Source organism: Acartia tonsa, chromosome 13, assembly GCF_053477335.1.
Source record: "Acartia tonsa isolate MP-2025a chromosome 13, ASM5347733v1, whole genome shotgun sequence".
Classification (NCBI taxonomy): Eukaryota; Metazoa; Arthropoda; class Copepoda; order Calanoida; family Acartiidae; genus Acartia; species Acartia tonsa.
The window spans coordinates 35,017,049-35,040,733 of NC_137272.1; the positions used below are offsets into that span (position 1 = coordinate 35,017,049).

Consider the following 23,685-nt stretch of genomic DNA (forward strand, 5'->3'; position numbering starts at 1 on the left):
AACAGTTTAAGTTGAAAGTTCAAACGTTTCAACCAATAATTTTAGTCTACAGAAACGGTGATTTTGTGTATCATCATTGGGGAAGTACATCAATTTATCAGCCATTGTCTTATAACTTTAAATCCCTGTTTTTTTTTAAAGCGACTTTGTATAATTGGGGTCGGTCCGGTTAGCTAGAATTATCCTATTGATAATCAACAAATATTAAATTCTTTTATAAATATGTTGTTGGCGTAGAGTTGGCGTAAATCTTGTTTCTTGATATAAATGAAAGGAAGTGGGTAATAACTTCAGAAAAAGGGGAAGGAGATTGTGGGGAAATTTTCACTTAGAATTGTTTGTTAGTATCCAATCCCTTTTCCCTGGTTTTACTACTTTGGAGCTTCACTTTTGTATGTTTCCTCGTCAAAAGAGAAGCTTTTTACATAGTTAGGGTCTGTTTGTCTGTACATAATGGTTATATTTCATTAATTTTACATTTTAGAATGTTCTATCCATTTCAAACTTTTCATAATTATTTTATAAATTTTATCAGAAAGTCCACACATCCATTTAAAACATTTTATTTTTATCAATTAAGTTCAAGTGTCCTTTGGTATGTTTGTTTAGGTGAAATTTTGGAAAGTTGAATATAAGGGGGGGGGGGGCTGAGGTGCATTTCTGATATTCATTTTGGTAGACTGATTTTTAGATGATGCTCTTACTTGAAGTAGCCTAGCTAAAAGATGAACAATATCATTGGTCAACTGTCTATAATTAATACTACAATTAATCCTTCACAGCTTAGAATATACCTGCTTTTCAGAGACGTATAACATTGTCAGTGATAAAAGGGATGAAACAATGGATGATACATCAAAATACCCCTTCTAAATTCTATAATTATTGGTTAAAACGTTTGGACACTGCTGGTATATTAATTGACTAATCAAATTTAATAAAAGTACCCAAAGTGTAGAGCGAATAAATTAAAACTTTGGTATTATTGTAATATACAGTTCAATGTCTCCTCCCTCTCTTTTTGACCAGGGAGGGAGGGGACATTGGGCTTTAAATTACGCTGGCACCCAAAGTTATCTTCGGTTGACAACACTTACAGGTTTTTCTTATTAAATTTTGAATGTTTTTTTTTACATTAGAAGAGTGCAAATTTTTCAACCAATAATTTTTTTCTACAGTAGGATTATCTTGTTTATCATCATTTGGGATATGAATAAATGTTTTGTCCATTGATTATCCCTTGAATTCCTGTTAAATCTTTAACGTTTTTTCATTCATTGGCACAACAACTTTAGGGACTTTTTTTACTCATTTTGAGTCTCCAAATGTTTTAACTACTAACTATAATTTACAGAAGGGGTAATTTTGTGCATTATCATTGGAGATGTATGTTAAGGCGGGTTGATTTTCCACTTTTTTGTTTACACAATTTTTTTAGTAAAAGTCCCCAAAGTTGATAAATCCGCGAATGAGTAAACGTTATTAAAAAACTTTGGGGACCAGTGTAATAAATAGCTCATTGTTTCCTCTCTCTCTGGACAATGTAGTGATAAAACTTTGGGTACTTTCTTATTCCCTACTTTGACATTGGGCTGTTTATAACACTGGTACCCAAAGTTTTATGATAATGTTTTCTCATTCGTTGGTTTAATAACTTTTACAAAATTATGATTGGTTGATTTATTAAATTGAGTGTTCAAACGTTTCAACCACTAATTTTAATCTTCAGAAGGTGTAATTTTGTGTGCCATTGATATGTACATCCATTAATCTGCCATTGTCTTATCCCTTTGGATTCCTGAGTATCAATAGATATTGCTATTTTGTTCAGGGATCTAAAGGGATAAGGCAAGGGCAGATAAATTGTTGTTGTATATCCCCAATGATATTACACAAAATTAACCCATCTGTAGATTGAAATAAGTGGTTGAAACGTTTGAACACTCAACTTTATGAACCAATCAATAAAAATACAATAAATATCCCTAGAGCTGGCGAGACAAAGAACAAGGAAAGGTTATTATAAAACTTTGGGGAATAGTGTATTAAAATGCCTATGGTTTTTCCCTCCCTGTATTTTGTTTCTAATTAGCGGGTACACCCCTAAAAGCCTCTAATGGGGGGGGGGGACGAATCAACTCCCCTTAATATTCAATTTTAGTTTTATAAAGAAAAGGTAAAAAACATCTTTTCAGGACCTATGAGAAGCTACGTCGTTAATTAGAACCATACTGGTTTAGCAGTTAGAGAAATCCCATTGTATTAACAGACAAACTGACACTCCCATATAGACATCCTGTTACTTTTATATAAGGAGAAACAAATATATGAATTGTTACATTCAATAGATAGATAGTAAAGTTTAAGTTATAAAAGGAAAAAAAATAGTTTGAGAAAATATTTTGTGTTGTATCTTTTTAAAAGCGAAGCTTTTCTATAATTCGGGTCGGTCCGTACGTCCGTCCGTCCGTCCGTCCGTCCGAGATAGATAGCTTTTATTCGTTAATTTAGGCATGTTAGAATTGTCCTATCGATTTCAAACTTTGCATGGTGATTCCTGTAGTAGTTAGGTACGATTTAGAAAGCGTAGCAACTCTATAATCATTACCAGAATGTCCGTACGTCCATTTTAAACATGTTGATTTTCTACTTTTTTAACATAAATTTTTATGTGATCTAATTATCCGTTTGATCTGATTTTTGGTAAATTGATTCCTGGGACAAAAAAGAACAATTTTATAAGCGAAGCAACTCTATAATCAAGTCCTAAAAATGTAAGTATGTCCATAAACATTATCCTGTATCAAGCAGTTTGGCAAAAAAATTACTTACACTTTTGCTTCGACTCTTATACTTTTATATTCTGATTATTCAGTTCTGACACTATACAAGTGTTAATGTCCGTTTGTCTTACCATTTCAGTGCTTCGCTTTTATGGATGTTGTCATCCTTGTTTCTTTTTATCTAGTATTTCCACCTTCCTTAATATTATAGATCATTCCATTTTTCTTTTTTAAAAGCGAAGCTTTTCTATAATTAGGGTCGGTCCGTACGTCAGTCCGTCCGTCCGTCCGTCCAAGATAGATAGCTTTTATTCGTTAATTCAGACATGTTAGAATTGTCCAATCGATTACTAACTTTGTATGATGATTCCTGTAGTATTTAGGTACGATTTAGAAAGCGTAGCAAATCTATAATCATTACCAGAATGTCTGTACGTCCTTTTTAAACATGTTGATTTTTTACTTTTTAACAACAAATTTTTATGTGTTTTAATTATTCTTTTGATCTGATTTTTTGTATAATGATTCCTGGGACAACAAAGAACAATGTAATAAGCGTAGCAACTGTATAATCAAGTCTTAAAAATGTAAGCAGTTTTTCAACAAATTTACTTACAATTTTGCTTTGATTCTTATACTTTTATATTCTGACTATTCAGTTCAGACACTATACAAGTGTTAATGTCCGTTTGTCCTACCGTTTCAGTGCTTCGCTTTTGTGGATGTTGTCATCCTTGTTTAGATATCCTTTTCGGTTAGTTTTTTTCTAGATAATCGTTTTTGTGGTTAAATTTTTGTGTTATATAACAATCAAGTTATTTGCATAAACCACAGAGGGAGTGGACATTGGACTGGAAATTATACTGGTTCTATAATCTCTAATTTGTTGGCTTAAAATCTTTGAATATTATTTAAAAATATTGATTGGATGTTACATGCCAAACATACAGACTGAAAGTTTTAAAAATTTTCATTAAAAATTGTGTAAAAGTTAGAAGAACACTTTAGATTATAAGTACTTAGTCATTTTAAAAAAGGTTTTAGTAGGATTACAATCAATGTTACTTTGTCTTTCGTGCAAAAAAATTGGTGACAGCTAGGAGTAAAAAATTACAGTAAAGATATCTAATTAATAGTATTAAATTTTTCCTTATTTTTTGCATCAAAGGGGTAGTTGCAAGAATTGCATTTAAACTTGAATTTAGTGAACTGCATATTTTTTATGTTCAATAGTTTATCTAGAGGACATACATTTGTAATAACTTAAATTTTCTACCAGGTAGTTTTAAAAATATCAAGACTTGAAAATTATATATGGTAGATGGTATTTTTGTAACTTATGCTTGCCATCAAACTTTTTTAATGCACTTTATGCAACTATCCCTTTAGATATTATATGTTTTTATTTGTAATCATTTGTAATTAGTATACCTATTGTCAAAAATTAATATAACACAAAATTTTAGAATCACTTCAATGTCAGGTTGTTATTTTTTTTAGTCTGGTGTTGAGGTGGTTTTGAAAATCTTAAAACTACATCATAACTTATTTTTAAATTGTTGATGAACAGTTTTTGATGCAGTTACCACACAAACAAAGAAATGAGAAACCAAGAAAGAGACAATTTTCAATAGAATAACTTAATTAAAAGATTGTTACATAAGTACAAAATCGTTTATGATAGTTACTTCTGTTGACCCATTTGCACAACTAGAACAACCAGAATCTTTTGAAGAGTACCATCATTTAATTTTATAGTTTTATTTTAATTAAATATTTTTTAATTAAATATTTTTTGATTTTGTAAAATTTATTGCTATTAAAATCAAAATATCAGAATTATTATTTGTTTAAATAAAGAGTATGACTATTTGTCATTAAGAGTCAGATTAGAGTATGACTATTTTTCTTGAATTCAGATTAGAGTATGACTGTTTGTCACTAAAAGGCAGTTTAGAGTATGACTGTTTGTCACTAAAAGTCAGTATGGAGTATGACTGTTTGTCACTGAGTATCACTGTTTGTCAGATTAGAGTATGACTGTTTGTCATCAAATGTCAGATTAGAGTATGACTGTTTGTCTTCAATTGTCAGATTAGAGTATGACTGTTTGTCATCATATGTCAGATTAGAGTATGACTAATTGTCTTCAAATGTCAGATTAGAGTATGACTGTTTGTCATCAATTGTCAGATTAGAGTATGACTGTTTGTCATCAAATGTCAGATTAGAGTATGACTGTTTGTCATCAATTGTCAGATTAGAGTATGACTGTTTTCATCAAATGTCAGATTAGAGTATGACTGTTTGTAATCAAATGTCAGATTAGAGTATGACTGTTTGTCATCAAATGTCAGATTAAAGAATGACTGTTTGTCTTCAAATGTCAGATTAGAGTATGACTGTTTGTCATCAAATGTCAGATTAGAATATGACTGTTTGTCATCAAATGTCAGATTAGAGTATGACTGTTTGTCATCAAATGTCAGATTAAAGTATGACTGTTTGTCACTAAAAGTCAGTTAGGAGTATGACCATTTGTTATCAAATGTCAGATTAGAGTATGACTGTTTGTCATCAAATGTCAGATTAGAGTATGACTGTTTGTCACTAAAAGTCAGTTAGGAGTATGACCATTTGTTATCAAATGTCAGATTAGAGTATGACTGTTTGTCATCAAATGTCAGATTAGAGTATGACTGTTTGTCATCAAATGTCAGATTAGAGTATGACTGTTTGTCATCAAATGTCAGATTAAAGTATGACTGTTTGTCTTCAAATGTCAGATTAGAGTATGACTGTTTGTCATCAATTGTCAGATTAGAGTATGACTGTTTGTCATCAAATGTCAGATTAGAGTATGACTGTTTGTCATCAAATGTCAGATTAGAGTATGACTGTTTGTCATCAAATGTCAGATTAAAGTATGACTGTTTGTCACTAAAAGTCAGTTAGGAGTATGACCATTTGTTATCAAATGTCAGATTAGAGTATGACTGTTTGTTATCAAATGTCAGATTACAGTATGACTGTTTGTCATCAAATGTCAGATTAGAGTATGACTGTTTGTCATCAAATGTCAGATTAGAGTATGACTGTTTGTCATCAAATGTCAGATTACAGTATGACTGTTTGTCATCAAATGTCAGATTACATTATGAATGTTTGTCATCAATTGTCAGATTAGAGTATGACTGTTTGTCATTAAATGTCAGGTTAGAGTATGACTGTTTGTCATCAAATGTCAGATAAGGGATTAACTGGGCAAATTTTGAGGGTCAATTTAATCACAGATTACGATCTTAATCACCTGAACTTTGCTCACATTGAGTCAGATTCGTCAGATTATAATCTGAAATCCCCCCTGACAGATTAAAAATTTGGCGGCAAATCCTGAGTAATCTGAGTTTTAGTACCTTTTTGCGCAAAAACACAGGTTTTGTCAGATTACAATCTGACGAAATGTAATCAAATGTCAGAGTTGATTGATGAGGGGCGGGCAGATTAAAACCTGAGGAAAACCTGTCAAAACTCAGATTAGACAAGGTTTTGGCACTACTTGTCAGATTTAAAAACTACTAGGGAAGCAAATGCCTAAACTTAGTACATGGTATTATCAGCTTTTCAATATTGTCATAAAGTAATGCTTTTTTTAAGAAAACCATTTTAAACATATTTTTAAATTATTATTAATTTTTACTATTATTAACAATGATAACATTGACAAGCTATTAAAATAAACTAAATATACAGGGTCACTACAATTTTAACATTAATTTTTTTTTAACATTTTTATGCTAGCAGTTAAGCGTGCATTTTTGTACAGGATGTGTCTACAAGTGAGCTAACATTTAGTGCAGGTAGCTGTGTTTAGTGCCCTAGGAAAATGTGGACAGATGTCACAGCTTTTGGCCTACACATTCTATTGACGTCATACTAAAGGGAAAGAGAAAGTAAGGTAGAAATAAAATCCCCATAGAAAAGAGATGGGGTATTGAGTATTTCCTGACGTCAATAGAATAGGTAGGCCAAAAGCAGTGACATCTATCCCCATTTTGCTAAGACACTGTAGACAGCAGTACAGGGTGACACTACAGAGTGTGCAGACAAAAAAGCCAATCATCTTGCAGAGCATACAGCCAGGCATGTGTGGGGACACTATTTACCTATCAAGTTTCCAGTTGTTGAGATGTGACGCAACAATGAGAAATATGACTGTACTGAAGAGAGTCATGGTTGAGTACAGGATTCCTTTGTGGACAACCTGATCAGAGGGAACAATATCAGATGTGACGCAACAATGAGAAATATGACTGTACTGAAGAGAGTCATGGTCGAGTACAGGGTTCCTTTGTGGACAACCTGATCAGTAGGAACAATATCAGATGGCAAGATGGTCATCATAGATAGATATATAGATAGTTTAGTGTTTCCCTCAAAATGCCTATTAAGCACTGACCGCCCCCCCCCCCCCTATATATAAAATTATTTGAAAATACAGGGGGAAGGAGCGTTTTTTTAATACTTAAACCTAAACCCAATAGGTATAACCTATTTTATTTGATTGTAAAGAGAGTGGGTGGGTTTAGTGCTCAAAAAGGCATTTTTAGGAAAAATACAGATGGTTTTGTAATCTTAAAAATTTATCTATTAATCTGAAATATATTATATTAGCAAATCGATTTTCTTCTTCCAGCAAATCTGTTTCTTATCTAAAATACAATTATTTAAAAAATAAATATTATTAATATTTTACATATTTTATGATAATAATATGGATCAAAAGTGAAATCCAACTATATCCATAAGGTTAAATTTGCCCTTATTAAGGTCATTGATGCCATAAATCAGTGTAAAAATGTTACAAAAATGAGATTTATGAAAACATACCAAAACAACGCTGCCAGGTTCCAGGATGACAGTTTTGCAGAACCATGGGACTCCAAGACAAACCAGAATATCAAATACATTACTGCCTATAGCATTGCTAACAGCCATGTCACCTAAATAATATAAAACGTTTTGAAAGTAGCTGGACAAAGTGTCTAAAAAAATCAGACTTGTGACGTCATAAAATAAGGGATTATCCATCTCTTTTTTAGGGGTTTTCTTTCCCACTTCTTCCCTTTGCTCCCTCATTTTTATGACGTCACATGGCTGAATTTTGAGACACTTTGTACACCTACTTATATGCAGTTTTGTGGTAACATATTTTCAGCAGCTGCCCGTCAGCTGCTATTTTGAACCCTTTTGATTTCTTAATGATTATACTTATTGATGTATCAAGAAACAATTTAAAATTATGCACCTAATTTTTAAAATTAAAAAACTTCAACTTTCCTATGGCTACAGATAAATTATTTTTACAGCGTTATATTTTTTTTTATTAAATTCTCATTATACATAATAAAAATGTAATTAGACTGAAGAAAAGTATACATTTATAAGATAGATCAGTGACACAGAAATGGGCCAATTAACAATAAATGACAATACTAACAATACTTATTAAAATTATGTATTTGAAAACTTCAATTTCAAAAGTTAAAACGCCTTTTCCGACCCAAAATAAAATTTCAAATATTTATTAAATGTCATTTTATAGTCAAAGTGTCATAAACTTGTGTCCCCTTACACTGCAGATGGACAGAGAGATAGATAGGTGTATTTTTAGATAAATAGAGAAATATATAGAAAGACAATGAAAAGATTCCTAAATATTTGTAAAAATCACTTAAATTTAACCTAAACTTTGATTCTACATTGACATTAGAAGAGAGAAAACATGCTCAAAGCATTTTGTAATGTCTGAATAAATTTCTAAAATCCATTTTTGTTTGTGAGTTAACTTCTTATATAGAAAGAAACATAGATAGATAGATAGAAAGAAAGATAAATAGATATTCAGAGTTTCATGCTTCTGCAATCATCAGAAATATACTCTACAAATAGATAGATAGATATACATATAGATAAATAGATAGATAGATACTAACCATGTCCTTCCTTAACAACAGCAATGCCTGAGAGAGCATCAGGTACACTGACACTAGCAGCTATGAAGGTCAGATAGACATATAGATAGATAGATATACATATATACATATAGATAGATAGATAGCTACTTACCATGTCCTTCCTTAACAACAGCAATGCCTGAGAGGGCATCAGGTACACTGACACCAGCAGCTATGAAGGTCAGATAGACATATAGATAGATAGATATACAAATAGATAGATAGATAGATACTAACCATGTCCTTCCTTAACAACAGCAATGCCAGAGAGAGCATCAGGTACACTGACACCAGCAGCTATGAAGGTCAGATAGACATATAGATAGATGCAGGGTTTCGGATCCGGATCCGCAAGGATCCGCATATTTTTGGGTCCAAGGATCCGGATCCTTGGACTCAAAAAAATGCGGAAAAAATGGAAAAATCTACCTAAATTTATATAAAATCTCAGACATTCTCTTGATGAGAGCCAATCTTTGAGGTTTAGGGTCAGACTTGAAAATTAAAAGTAATTTTGACTTCGAATTAAAGATTAAATATTTTTGAAAAATTTGGTGATTTTATTTTTATTGTCAAGGATCCGCATCCGGATCCGCACTGACCCAATTTGGAGGATCCGGATCCGCAAAAAATCAATGCGGATCCGAAACCCTGGATAGATGGATACATAGGCGTCCAAGGGGGGGGGGGTAATGGGCCATTTGGCACCCCCAAAATTTAGTGAACAATACCCCCCCAAAAAAAAATTACCCCTACCCTAAAAGAATTTCTATAGGCGATTTCTTTTGGGAGGATGTCAGGGTGTCTCAAAACTAGTTATAAAACTTACCAGGACCTATAAGACGCTTCACTTTAAAGTATAATCATATTGGTTCATTGGTTAGTGAGTTAATTATTGTATTTTTATGTTCTAAAGAATGAGATACTACTATATATTTGAATAGTAGTGGCGCCCTTAGCATCTAAGAACTCGTGTTTTCTAAAGGGTAAAAAGGGAGGAGAAAAATAGCCTAAAACCACTCAAAGGATTGACCTATAATAGTGTGGAACCATCATGGGATCTATGTGAAGCTTTCCTAAAAAGGAGAACTCAGTATTAAAAGTAATGAAATCTGAAGCTATAGTCAAATAAACCTTACTTACTACTTTATGTTATAGGATAGTACTTATTAACTTAATAGATTAGGTAGGTGCTTCTTTTACATAATTAAATTACCCCCCCCCAAAAATTTTACCCCCGGGGTAAATTAGTTTGGGGGGGGTAATTACCCCCCCCAACAGACTTGGGGGGAGTATTTACCCCCCCCAACAGACTTTAGGGGGGGTAATTACCCCCCCCAATAAATTTTACCCCCGGGGTAAAAATTTTGGGGGGGGTAAAAAAAATTTTACCCCCCCGAAACACGAATTACCCCCCCCCTAAAATTTTTTACCCCACCCAAAAAAAAAAGCTTGGACGCCCCTGGATGGATATACAGATAGATAGATAGATAGATACTTACAATGTCCTTCTTAACCACAGCAATGCCAGATGAACATCAGGTACACTGACACTAGCAGCTATGAAGGTCAGATAGACATATAGATAGATAGATATACAGATAGACATACAGATTGATAGATAGATACTAACCATGTCCTTCCTTAACAACAGCAATGCCAGAGAGAGCACCAGGTACACTGACACTAGCAGCTATGAAGGTCAGATAGACATATAGATAGATAGATATACATATATACATATAGATAGATAGATAGCTACTTACCATGTCCTTCCTTGACAACAGCAATGCCAGAGAGAGCATCAGGTACACTGACACCAGCAGCTATGAAGGTCAGATAGACATATAGATAGATAGATATACAAATAGATAGATAGATAGATACTAACCATGTCCTTCCTTAACAACAGCAATGCCAGAGAGAGCATCAGGTACACTGACACCAGCAGCTATGAAGGTCAGACCCATTACTGTGTCAGGGATACCGAAGGTTGATCCTAAACAAAATATTGATGAAAACACTGCATTGGCATTTTTTGGCTGAAACAGAGTAAAGTGCCTCCAAAAAAATGACGCCATATAATAAAATGACCAATGATAGGCCAGTACACATTGTAATTGACAAATGTTCATTTTATTGTATGACGTTATTGTTTTGGCGGCACTTTACTCTGTTTCTGAATCAGCTCATAGTGTCTATGACGTCTTAAAATACAAATGACCAATGACAGGCCAGTACATATTTAGGTCAATACATTCTTACACTTATTAAAATTGTATTATTGTTGCGCTGTTTTTGGACAGCGGGCTTTATTTAGTGGCAATTAAGTGATATTATCCTTGTTTTAAGTTTTATGATGAAAATATGTTGGCTGGCAATATCTTTCTTTTCACTACATTTGTTCCTTTAACTATTTCTAGCGGCTACGCCCCGAGAGGCCAAGGATGGGGGGGGGGGGGGGTTACTTCAATTTTTTTGGTGGGGGTTAATGTTTTTAGGGGCGATTTGTCTTGGTAGAATCATGGTATCTTCTTTCAAAATAGTAAGAAAACAATAAGAAGCTACACTGTAAAGGATAATCATATCAGTTCAGAGGTTGGCATTTGCCGATTTTACAATGAAAAATTGTCTGTAATGCGGTTCTAATCCAGAGGCTGTAAATAGGTTTCGAAGCCATACAGGAAATGTTTTTCTTTAAAACGGAACATAGAAAACTATTCCGTCTTATCAAAAACTATTCGTTTCGCCCCTAGTCTTTTATTTTTTTCAGCAAAAATATCCCCTTTAAAGCAGAGCCCAATCGGTCCAGTGGTTAGCAAGATCATAATTTTCCGACAGACAAGGGGGGGATATGTTTGTGTTCTAAAGTTCACTTAGATTGATCCTACTAAATATGTTTGAAAACACCAAAAGCTTTTTACTTTCAAAAGAATATTTATGAGCAAAATCTTATATTTCAGAAATACAGGGATTGGACATTGGAGGATTTATTGTGTGTAAAACTGAGCTTTTGTAGCACTTGATCATTAAGGGAAAGAAAATGATGTAGATCAATTTTCAGTGTCGCTTTGAAGAAGATTAATATATGCTGGATTAGAAACGGTTCGGAGCCGTATCGTGTTATAGACAATATTATTTTACGAAAAATAAAAAATGTAAAATTAATTCAGCTTTCGGGCCTTCGTCTCCTATGGATCTTTTATTATTTAATATTACTATATACGGAAAAGTATATAACCTTAAACTATCTGTAAGAAATAATTGGTGTCACTTAATTAAGCTACAACTCTTTTTTTTTCAAATAGTACCCATTTCTAAAAAGCATTTTTAAAAACTAGAATATTTTAGGAAGATTGTTTACTATCCACTTTTCTATCCTTTTATCCTGTGTAGTGTATCATGTGATGTAATAATATCTGAATTATGCATAGTAGGGCGAATAACAATATTAAAATTGTTTTTTTTTCATCAATATGACGAGATACGGATTATGTCTTGGTGACGTCATAAAAATACGTCTGAAAAGGAGGGATGAGAGGAGAAATGGGAAAGGAAATCCCTGAAAAAAAAGAGATAGATCTAGACGTATTTTTATGACGTCACACCTGACCCTTTCCATATTTCCTCAATTAGCCATTTTTAGGGCTGTGTAAATTTTTTAATTGACACTCCCTTGAATACATATGTACAGGGGTTTATTTCAGTACGTAGAAACATTTCAAGGGGGGTGGAACCCAAGGAAGGTGTACCTATCCCATCCCTTTAATTTTGCAAGTGGGCTTGGATACACCTTCCTTATGCACGCCTCTGTATGAAAATACATACACGTGGTGAATACTCTAATAGTATAATGCTCCAACTAATTACTTCACTATTAATGTATGATAAAGTGTGCTTGGTAATAGAAATAATATGAGCGTCGTGTGACGTCATAGTTATAGTACAGTATTTTATGGATATTCTTTTTAGTAAAAGAATACTGAATACAAAAAAGGTGGCTGTCTGCAACCAAGCACGCCTAAGCTTTTGTGTTTGATGGGGGTAAATTGTGGGGTTTCATAGGCAAATCCGAAGTTTTACAATTATCTGGGAAGGATCATATTGGCGTTATGCTAAAATATAGGCTTTTGAGAAAGGTTAGCGAGAATTTAATTTTTTAAGATTGTAAAGCACGAACAAAAATTTGGGATGTTTTGTTTATTTTACGATCTTGATATACCTTGAGCGTGCAACCACTTTCGAAAATCATCAGCTCAGAGAATTTTAGCAAAAAACACAATACTTTTTTTCAAAAGAAACAGGAGCTGTGTGTGTCTGTCTGTCTGTACTGAAGGATTTTCATTATACCTTAACTTATATGGTTCTCCTTTACAATTAGAAAAACTAAAATTAAAAACAAGAAGGGGCTGCCCACTTCCTGTCACCCCACCCACTTTAATTTTCCATAAAAGCCTTAAGAGCCGTATACGCTAGTCTTTAATGTTGTTTCAGGGAAGATTTATCAATGTCCTAGTGTGATTCAAGGCTATTTTTTTAACTTCTATGCCATCACCTAGGTTAAGATTGAAGCAACTGAAACAAATGTAGTAGAAGAGATGTTTAATGAAGGGGACGTTGGGCTGTTTATTTCACTAGTCCCCAAACAGAAGGGGTAATGATTACACACCCAATACTTTAGGGTTGGCATGTGTGTTTAATATGTTTCCTTCTCTGTCTTTTTATAAACAAGGATGAAACAGTTTGTTATAGCGTCTCCTAGTAACTCTAAAAATATCTTTGGCCATTTCTGAATTTCATATTTGTATCATATTTAGAGTTACAAAAATAAGTAAAATCGATCTAGGAATCTTCATGCAAAATATTAGAACTAAGTACAATTTAAACATAATCCTGACAGAATAAGAATTGGGCCAAATTATAGAAAAGCTTCGCTTTTAACCATGTGTGTTTGTGTGTGTGTTTATGTGTTTGTATGTGTGTGTGTTTAAGTACGTAATAAGTGTAATATTCGTTGTAATACTTGCGCTTTAATATTGGTATTCATTTAAAACAAAAAAAAATTATATGTCTATACGCGTTCAGTAAGATATGAAGACTTGATATGAGTCTAGGACAGATTTTGAAATGATAGGCAAACCCATTCTACCAACTAATTAAAATTTAAAAAAAAATTTCGGCGATTGTCTAAAATAATAATTGCAGAAATATTTTCTTCATTGCTCTGATAATCAAGAAACTGAAATTTTTAAATATTTCGTGATTTTGTAGGAATCCTATAGAAATTCTACAATTCATACCAAAACATAATTTATGGCCGACATTTTTCTTCGGCGTAATTCATGTAACAAATATTAAACAGCACAAACAGCGTAAAATTTATTTTATTCATATGTGGAAGATTTATTAGGACAAACAAGGCCAACGTTTTATGTAAATTGGTCTATAGTATTTAGAAAGCTTTTTATTTTACGGATTTTACCCACAACCTACATTTACCTTTTTCTTTATTATTATATAATCAAACGCTATGCCTAAGTCAAACTGTTTTCAAATATGCTAGGAAAAAGAAGCTGTATCTTTTTTTTGTTTATTTTTAAAATTCAACTCACTTTGATTTTTAGTATTATAAAACTTTGTAAGAAATCTAATGGAAAATTTTTTTAGTGATAATTCCTACATATAACAGACTTTATCATCCAAACCATAACATAGGAATACAGACAAATCTAGAACCCAGATATAAAGACGTACAGCCATAGTTATAGAGTAGCTACACTACTAAATAATTCCTACCTATAACATTTATTATCCAAACCATAACATAGAAGTACAGACAAATCCAGAACACAGATATAAAGACGTACAGCCATAGTTATAGAGTAGCTGTGCTACTAAATAATTCCTACCTATAACAGTTATCATCCAAACCATAACATAGAAGTACAGACAAATCCAGAACCCAGATATAAAGACGTACAGCCATAGTTATAGAGTAGCTACACTACTAAATAATTCCTACCTATAACAGTTATCATCCAAACCATAACATAGGAATACAGACAAATCTAGAACCCAGATATAAAGACGTACAGCCATAGTTATAGAGTAGCTACACTACTAAATAATTCCTACCTATAACATTTATTATCCAAACCATAACATAGGAATACAGACAAATCTAGAACCCAGATATAAAGACGTACAGCCATAGTTATAGAGTAGCTACACTACTAAATAATTCCTACCTATAACAGTTATCATCCAAACCATAACATAGGAATACAGACAAATCTAGAACCCAGATATAAAGACGTACAGCCATAGTTATAGAGTAGCTACACTACTAAATAATTCCTACCTATAACATTTATTATCCAAACCATAACATAGGAATACAGACAAATCTAGAACCCAGATATAAAGACGTACAGCCATAGTTATAGAGTAGCTACACTACTAAATAATTCCTACCTATAACAGTTATCATCCAAACCATAACATAGGAATACAGACAAATTCAGAACACAGATATAAAGACGTAAAGCTATAGTTATAGAGTAGCTACACTACTAAATAATCCATACCTATAACAGTTATCATCCAAACCATAACATAGGAATACAGACAAATTCAGAACACAGATATAACGACGTACAACCATAGTTATAGAGTAGCTACACTACTAAATAATTCCTACCTATTACAGTTATCATCCAAACCATAACATAGAAGTACAGACAAATTCAGAACACAGATATAAAGACGTACAGCCATAGTTATAGAGTAGCTACACTACTAAATAATTCCTACATATAACAGACTTTATCATCCAAACCATAACATAGGAATACAGACAAATCTAGAACCCAGATATAAAGACGTACAGCCATAGTTATAGAGTAGCTACACTACTAAATAATTCCTACCTATAACAGTTATCATCCAAACCATAACATAGGAATACAGACAAATTCAGAACACAGATATAAAGACGTAAAGCTATAGTTATAGAGTAGCTACACTACTAAATAATCCATACCTATAACAGTTATCATCCAAACCATAACATAGGAATACAGACAAATTCAGAACACAGATATAACGACGTACAACCATAGTTATAGAGTAGCTACACTACTAAATAATTCCTACCTATTACAGTTATCATCCAAACCATAACATAGGAATACAGACAAATTCAGAACACAGATATAAAGACGTAAAACCATAGTTTTAGAGTAGCTACACCACTAAATAATTCCTACCTATAACAGTTATCATCCAAACCATAACATAGGAATACAGACAAATTCAGAACACAGATATAAAGACGTACAACCATAGTTATAGAGTAGCTACACTACTAAATAATTCCTACCTATTACAGTTATCATCCAAACCATAACATAGGAATACAGACAAATTCAGAACACAGATATAAAGACGTACAGCCATAGTTATAGAGTAGCTACACTACTAAATAATTCCTACCTATAACAGTTATCATCCAAACCATAACATAGGAATACAGACAAATCCAGAACACAGATATAAAGACGTACAGCCATAGTTATAGAGTAGCTACACTACTAAATAATTCCTACCTATAACAGTTATCATCCAAACCATAACATAGAAGTACAGACAAATCCAGAACCCAGATATAAAGACGTACAGCCATAGTTATAGAGTAGCTACACTACTAAATAATTCCTACCTATAACAGTTATCATCCAAACCATAACATAGGAATACAGACAAATCCAGAACACAGAAATGAAGAAGGACGCAATGAACCTGAAAAAAAATATTATTAGTTTCCATTATAAAATGGACCTATAAGAGCATCACTGTAAAGTTAAACCATATTGGTCCAGCGATTAGCGAGATCTTAAGACGGACAGACAGACATATACTATGGTGGCGATAGGAATTATAATGTTATTATCTCAGCTGCTATTAAGCTAATAGATAAACGATTTGATGACCTAATATAATATAGACAGTTTTACGCGGATAGTAAAATTAAAATTTTCATTTATACGATGCGAAACATAATCAAGGCTCAGAATCGGTTTTAGTTCAGCGGAAATGAATGCAGCAGGACAAAGTGTCTCAAAAATCAGCCATGTGACGTCATAAAAATGAGGGAGATGAGAGGTGGGAAAGATAACCCTTAAAAAGATATGGATAATCACCCATTTTAAAGACGTCACATGGCTGATTTTTGAGACACTTTGTCCCGCTACAAAATGAATCAGATTCGGAAACATACTGTTTTACATATATAAACTTTGCTGATTATGGATGTTGGCATCCTTGGTTTCTACATTAGAGTAAAACACTAGAGGGAGAAAGGGTTAAATAACTGTATCTCCCCGTCGCATCAACCTTGTACAACCTTCTTATTGGGACATTGAAAATCAACCAATGGTGTCACTTATATAACAAGGTCATTGAAAAAGAAAGGGAGGTAGTTGTCTGTATATACATCTATACTATAGATTAGATATATTGTTTTTGGCTAATATGTATTTATGCTTATTGCTCATTAACGTATGACTAAACACATACAAACTTTATCCCTCAGTTAAGCAAACAAATATTTATTCATTGTGCTTTTTTGTTATTTGATTTTAATTAGTTTCTTTTTTTATAGAATTTATATCTGACAATATAAAAAAACTTCCATTATCTAGAAACCTTTTTTATGCATTTTATTTAGATTTTTTTCATTGTCTCTTTGAAACAAAGGACCAGACTTTTTTGTTGTTTCCCTCATACCTATAATTGGAACACCGAAACCCTCCACACCTTCTGTATATATCATTTGAGAAAATATGGTTTTTAATCTACATTGCATTAGTTTAACTAGTTATGACAATATTCGTTCTAGTTTTCATATTATACTAAGTTGCTGATAAAAACATTTTTATATAAGTTGTAAGCACAGCAATTATAAGGAAAGTTTACCCAGGCACTGATACTTCGGTTCCAATATTTTAAAATAATCATAAGAAGGTGAATGAACGTTTGTCTATTAATTCAATAATTTAATTGTAAGTAACTCTAAAATAGATATACAGTTATATATACATGTTTTTTAATAATCTTCATTAAGACTGAGAAGATGAATTAGGTTCTATCATACGAACATAGTACAATTTGTACGACCTTTGTCTGGAAGTTCTAAGTTTAAATGTGGCAGATACGATTATTAAAATGCACGGTGCACCTATCTAAGATTACGCTTATGCCTCGAGTTCACTTTTTTAGAATAATTTCAGTGTGAAACTTGTGACAAGGGGAAATGTCTGTGTACCTTAATATTGTGTCACATCAGCAAGATATTTCCTTAACTCTTTTATTATACATTATTATTTATTATTCTCTTAGTAGAATATCTAAAAAGCTCATATAATTAGTTTGTATTCGTTATTATTATTTTTTTTGGAAATTTTACTCTAAAGATCAAAAAGGAAAGATAAAGTTTTAGTAATAGGGTGTTTGAACGTACCCATCCCTGTGGAAGTTCTAAAAGTCTAAGAATGGTTAAGAACAACGTATTCTGTTGTCTGTCTGTCTATCTGTTTGTTTGTATGTACAAAAGGATCTTGCTAACCGCTAAACCGAAAGGGTTCTCCTTTACAGGGTAGCTTCTCATATTTTTGGGGATGTACCCTCCCAAGAGAACCCCCCCCCCAATTTTTTTGCTTCACTTTATCTTTAAATCTAAAATAAAAAACTGGGTTATCGAATTTAACTCCCCAATTCTCATGTGCCTCTAGAGGCCTCTAGGGGCGTAGTCCGATAGTTTAACACATAGCTATAAACTGCAATAGACTGTATTTATAAATGAATACTGTAAAGAGAAAGAGTATTGTTTTACTCCAGTGAATTTATCATTAAAAACTATGATGTTGTTAGGGTTTAAAGGCACTATTTACATGCAAGACACTTTGTTTTCACGACCTTTATCTGAAATGTGCATGATTTGGTCATGAATTCTGAATTCTGCTTGTTTAGGGAAGAAACTCGAACCCTTTACCCCACTGCTAGAAATTTAAAACAAATCATCTTTAATATCTGGCCCTATAGAGAAGCTATATGATAAATGCCCTAGCTTATGTTTATATGTCCATACAAAACCTCAAAAAATTGGAATCATATTATTTTGTACTGTTAAGATTGAAATATAAATTAAGTAAGAATATTAATTATGTAACTAGTAACTACATCAGAGGTGGATTCTTAAAAAAAATTTGCCTCACTAATCTCTTATTGGGGCAAAATTTTTTTCGTGAAAAATCCTCCAAAATCACATTAAAAATCTACAAAAATTAAATAAAATCACAGAAGGGTTATTAACATAAGACTTTAATTTTGCCCCACTAAGCGATTAGTGGGGCAAATATTTTTTAAGAATCCACCTCAGTTTAGATTTTTTTATTTTAATATGAACGTAAGTCTACATTAATTATCTCAACTGACAGACCATAAATAAAGTAAATTATATACTGGTTCCTCATTGACATAGGGAATCTTTACTACATATTTCAGCCGTATATCTTCCACCAAAGTTTTTCAGAAATACGTACAGATGGACATTTTGAATTATAGGTTAGCTATTCTACTAAAAATATTCAGATAGTTTCTAATGGACATCTGTATGACCTCATCTAAAATTGAGTTAATATTCACATCGCACACAGTTAGATTACATTCAGGGCAAGCTTTTTCATTTAGGAGGGGGGGGGGGTAAATTTTTTTTAAGGAGGGGTAATTTGTGTTTGGGGAGGGTAAAATGCTATTAAATATATAGTAGTAAAAATAAGCGAAGAGGGGGGGGGGGGTAATCACCCCTTTACCCCCCCTTTGGACGTCCTTGATTCAGGGATAGGACAATCAAAGTTGAATAAAACTTTCCCCAAATTTCTGTGTGTAAAATCATGTCCTTGGATTATTTTGAATGTAAGAAGAGTAAAGGGGTTGTATAATGATTTAACAATCATCACCCCAACCCCTTCACAAATTCAAAAAAATACAAATTTTCTACGCACAAGCCATTTTTCAAATAATATAGAATTTGTAATAGCTATGTAAACATTATTTAATAGAAAGTAGAACGATGTTTGTGTGTTCGTCTGAAGCTTAAGACCTAGTATAACACTGAATGGATTGGGTATGAATTGGTTTTCAGCTATTATCTTGGGGTAGGGTGGATGGGGGAGAGGGGGTAACATAGGAAGGTTTTTAACTATTTGTGGGAGTGTTCCAAGAGAAATTATTTATATCAAAAATTGTTCACCTCCCCACCTCCCTTCCAAAAAAATGTGTTTTACCTTTCTTTTTAAAATTAAAACTTAAAATGTAGAGTGGTTGAATCCTCCCCCCCACCCCAAGGGGCTTAGGGGCATAGACACTAATAGAAGATAAAATACTTACATTCTGCTGTATTGACGTTTTCTACAATCAGGGATGGTATATTTGGAGATTATATTCAGTGGCAGGCACACATACCTAAACAAAAAGGCATCAAAGAACGTGTCCTAACTTAACCTATTCGTGACGAGCTTCCAAAGTTTTGATTAAACGGGGTTCAACAAAAAGAGAGAATAATTACTCAACAGAATTTAAAAAGTAAGGTGTCAAATTAAAGATCTTACTAGTTTTGTTCATAATGGCAATTTTCTACTTTTTTTGTTGCAATTTAGTACTTTTAAACCAACTTAATTTTAAAAAATCAAATTACTTCAAAATAAGAGGTCTACAAAAAAACGATTGCATATCTAAATTCTATGGATTATTTTACATCTACTACTTACTAAAAACAACGACTAACTATTTTTTAAAAATCACAAAAGTTAGGACACCTTCTTTAAAAATTACGAGTAAAAATTGTGGCCACAAGGATCCAAGATATGTATTGGCGGGGCCATACCATTACCTGGAGCATAAAAATGGGTTGGATGTCTACATTCAATATTGTTTTGTACTATTATCGAAAACATTGTTACTCTTGAACATAGATTGTTATATCAAAGTAAAAATTGTAAAGGGGGTATAGTAGTTAATATCAATAGGGGTGTAAAAATAAATATAATTCGAAAAATATTTTGGGTGATTTATTATCCCTTGTCGCCCCTAACCTTGAGTGTCTTTGCCCCCCCCCCCCTCCCACCCTTATTATTAATATAATCATTAACTAAAAAATTGCCATGATGATAAAAAATATCTTACCAACAAAAAACCGCCCATTTTCCATCATCCAGTGCAAGAGGTTTCTTCAAGGGGTCGTATTCCTCCTCTTGGGGCTTTCCTTTCTCTTCATCCATAGGGGTCAGCTTGATCTAGATAGTTAGATATACTTTTATTTTTAGATAGATAGATATGTATTTAGATAGATAATTATATTTGGATAGATAGATCCTCTTGGGGCTTCACTTTCTCTTCGCCCATAGATCTAGATACATAGATATACTTTTAGATAGATAGATCCTTTTGTGGCATTTCTTTCTTTTTAACCATAGGGATTAGCTATATATTGATAAATCCTTATAATAAAGTAACAGGATGTTTGTGTGTCTGTGTGTTTGTGTGTTTGTATGTTTGTACCGAAGGATCTCGCTAACCGCTGAACCGATCGGGTTCTCCTTAACAGGGTAGCTTCTCATAGGTCCCGGGAAGGTTTATAACTATTTTCTTGGGGGGTGGGACACCCCCAACCCCCCCAAAAAATGAAAAATCATTCCCCCCCCCAAAAAAAAATTTTAAATTTTTTTTAACTAAAATTAAAAATGAAGGGGGGGGGGGGGCACCCTCCTCTCAAAAAAAAAAAAAAAAATTCGCCTCCCCCAAAATTTTTTTTTACTTTTTCTTTTAAAATCTAAAATGGTTCCACGACAAACGTAAGAGTCCCAAACGTCAGAGTGGAAAAACATCAGAGTGGACAAACGCAAGAGTCCCAAACGTCAGAGTGGGACAAACGTCAGAGTGGGACAAACGTCAGAGTGGACATACGCAGGATTTTTGGGACAAACGTCAGAGTGGACATTTTATAAGTAAAACGTATGAGTCTCGATTTTATAATCATTAAAGCGCTGCGGCTAGGTAGGCCAGGGTGCTGAGTGCTGCAGCCAGAGTCATTTTCTTTATGATTAGGTTAGGTTAGGTTATAGGCTAGGGGGCCGAGCGCCCGCGGCTAGGCAGGCTAGGGGGCCGAGCGCTGCGGCTAGGTAGGCCAGGGTGCTGAGTGCTGCAGCCAGAGTCATTTTCTTTATGATTAGGTTAGGTTAGGTTATAGGCTAGGGGGCCGAGCGCCCGCGGCTAGGCAGGCTAGGGGGCCTAACTGTCTATTTTTTGTCATATAATTAAAATAGCATAGACTCTGATGTTTTACTTAAGCAATGTCCACTCTGACGTTTGTCCCACTCTGACGTTTGTCCCACTCTGACGTTTGGGACTCTTGCGTTTGGGACTCTTGCGTTTGGGACTCTTGCGTTTGTCCACTCTGACGTTTGGGACTCTTACGTTTGGGGTAGGACCTCTAAAATAAGAAATTGAATTATTAAATTCGACTCTCTCCTCCTCAAGTGCCCCTAGAGGCCTCTAGGGGCGTAGCCGCTAGTAGATAAATAAACAAACAGATAAGATAGACAGATATGTTATAAATTGAACAAAAATAGAATATAGATAGATAAGAAGAAAAATAATGGTAATAATATACACATTAGAATTACTATGAAGAGATAAAGAAAGATTAGCTTAATATACAGTTCTTCCTTGCCAAGTAATTTATATTACTAGGATTTAGGGATCAAGTCAGAGAGACTGAGAGACTGGCCTCACAGCTTAAGTTAGTTAAGGTAAATATAACAAAAGCTAGTGAGGTTTTCTCAAATAATCAAGGCTTATAATTTACAAGTAATGCGCTGCTAGATTAAACGCGCATAAAATGGATTTTTAAGCATTTTTGTGCGCTGACTGTGTATAAATAAGCATTTGCTATTACAGATTAATGTATGCCCCAAAAGCCTTCATTGTTTATGAGAAAAATATATTTCTTTGTAGCTGTGTTTAGTACCTTAGCAAAATGGGGATAGATGTCACTGCTTTTGGCCTACCTATTTTATTAACGTCAGGAAATACCCTATACCCAATCTCTTTTCCAGGGGGTTTCTTTCCCCTCTTCCCTTTCTCTTTCCCTCTACTATGACGTCAATAGAATAAGTAGGCCAAAATTGGTGACATCTATTACCATTTTCTTATGGCACTAAACACAGCTACTATATCTTTGTATGTTAGACATGATCCGGAATTGGAGTATAATAATATATCCTTTATTATATACATTTATACTATGCAATACTATCACAAGGTTATTGTTACTTTTAGGCTAGAGATTAATTGATTATTTTCTCATATTGTTTTAGATTCTTTTAACAAATTAAATTCTTCTCTACTATATTTCTTCATTCGTCGGTCTACACTGCTGTAAAGGATTGTTTTGAAATTTAGATTAAATTTATTCTGCCGCTACGTAATATAAGATTCCCTGGTAAAATTTGGATTAGCTACACACCCTCGTTCCCAACAACCCTTTTGTCCTCACCAAAATTGTAATTATCGTAGAAGATATCTATTTCCTTTATAAAAGTATTTATTACATATTTTTCTTATGATTATCTATTCAAAGAATAAGATAATACTTTACCAAGAAGTTAACTTTATTTGTAATATTTATATTATAACAAGTGTATGTTCGTCTATCTCCTCTTTAAGAAATCAATAATTAACTGATTACAAATGAAATAAAGTTTTCATAATTCTTGGGCTGTTATTTTTTTGAGGAAATTGCCACAAGAAAGGTATAACATACCCCT

The 23,685-nt window shown here is 33.2% G+C and overlaps 1 protein-coding gene across 5 annotated transcripts in view; it reads right to left on the reverse strand.

The window, feature by feature from the left end:
- The window catches only part of LOC145303776 (putative sodium/potassium/calcium exchanger CG1090), an 85,567-nt gene that overhangs the window by 14,346 nt on the left and 47,536 nt on the right, over positions 1-23,685 (reverse strand). For 3 of the 5 annotated variants that reach the window (XM_080145384.1, XM_080145386.1, XM_080145388.1), the window contains exons 16-21: positions 21,044-21,153; positions 20,249-20,323; positions 16,521-16,600; positions 10,692-10,799; positions 7,674-7,786; positions 6,950-7,047 (exon numbers count right to left, since the gene is read on the reverse strand). In XM_080145384.1, coding sequence (XP_080001510.1) covers positions 6,950-7,047; positions 7,674-7,786; positions 10,692-10,799; positions 16,521-16,600; positions 20,249-20,323; positions 21,044-21,153 — 584 coding nt within the window. The remainder of the gene's footprint in view (positions 1-6,949; positions 7,048-7,673; positions 7,787-10,691; positions 10,800-16,520; positions 16,601-20,248; positions 20,324-21,043; positions 21,154-23,685) is intronic. The other 2 variants (XM_080145385.1, XM_080145387.1) reach the window with 1 other exon arrangement.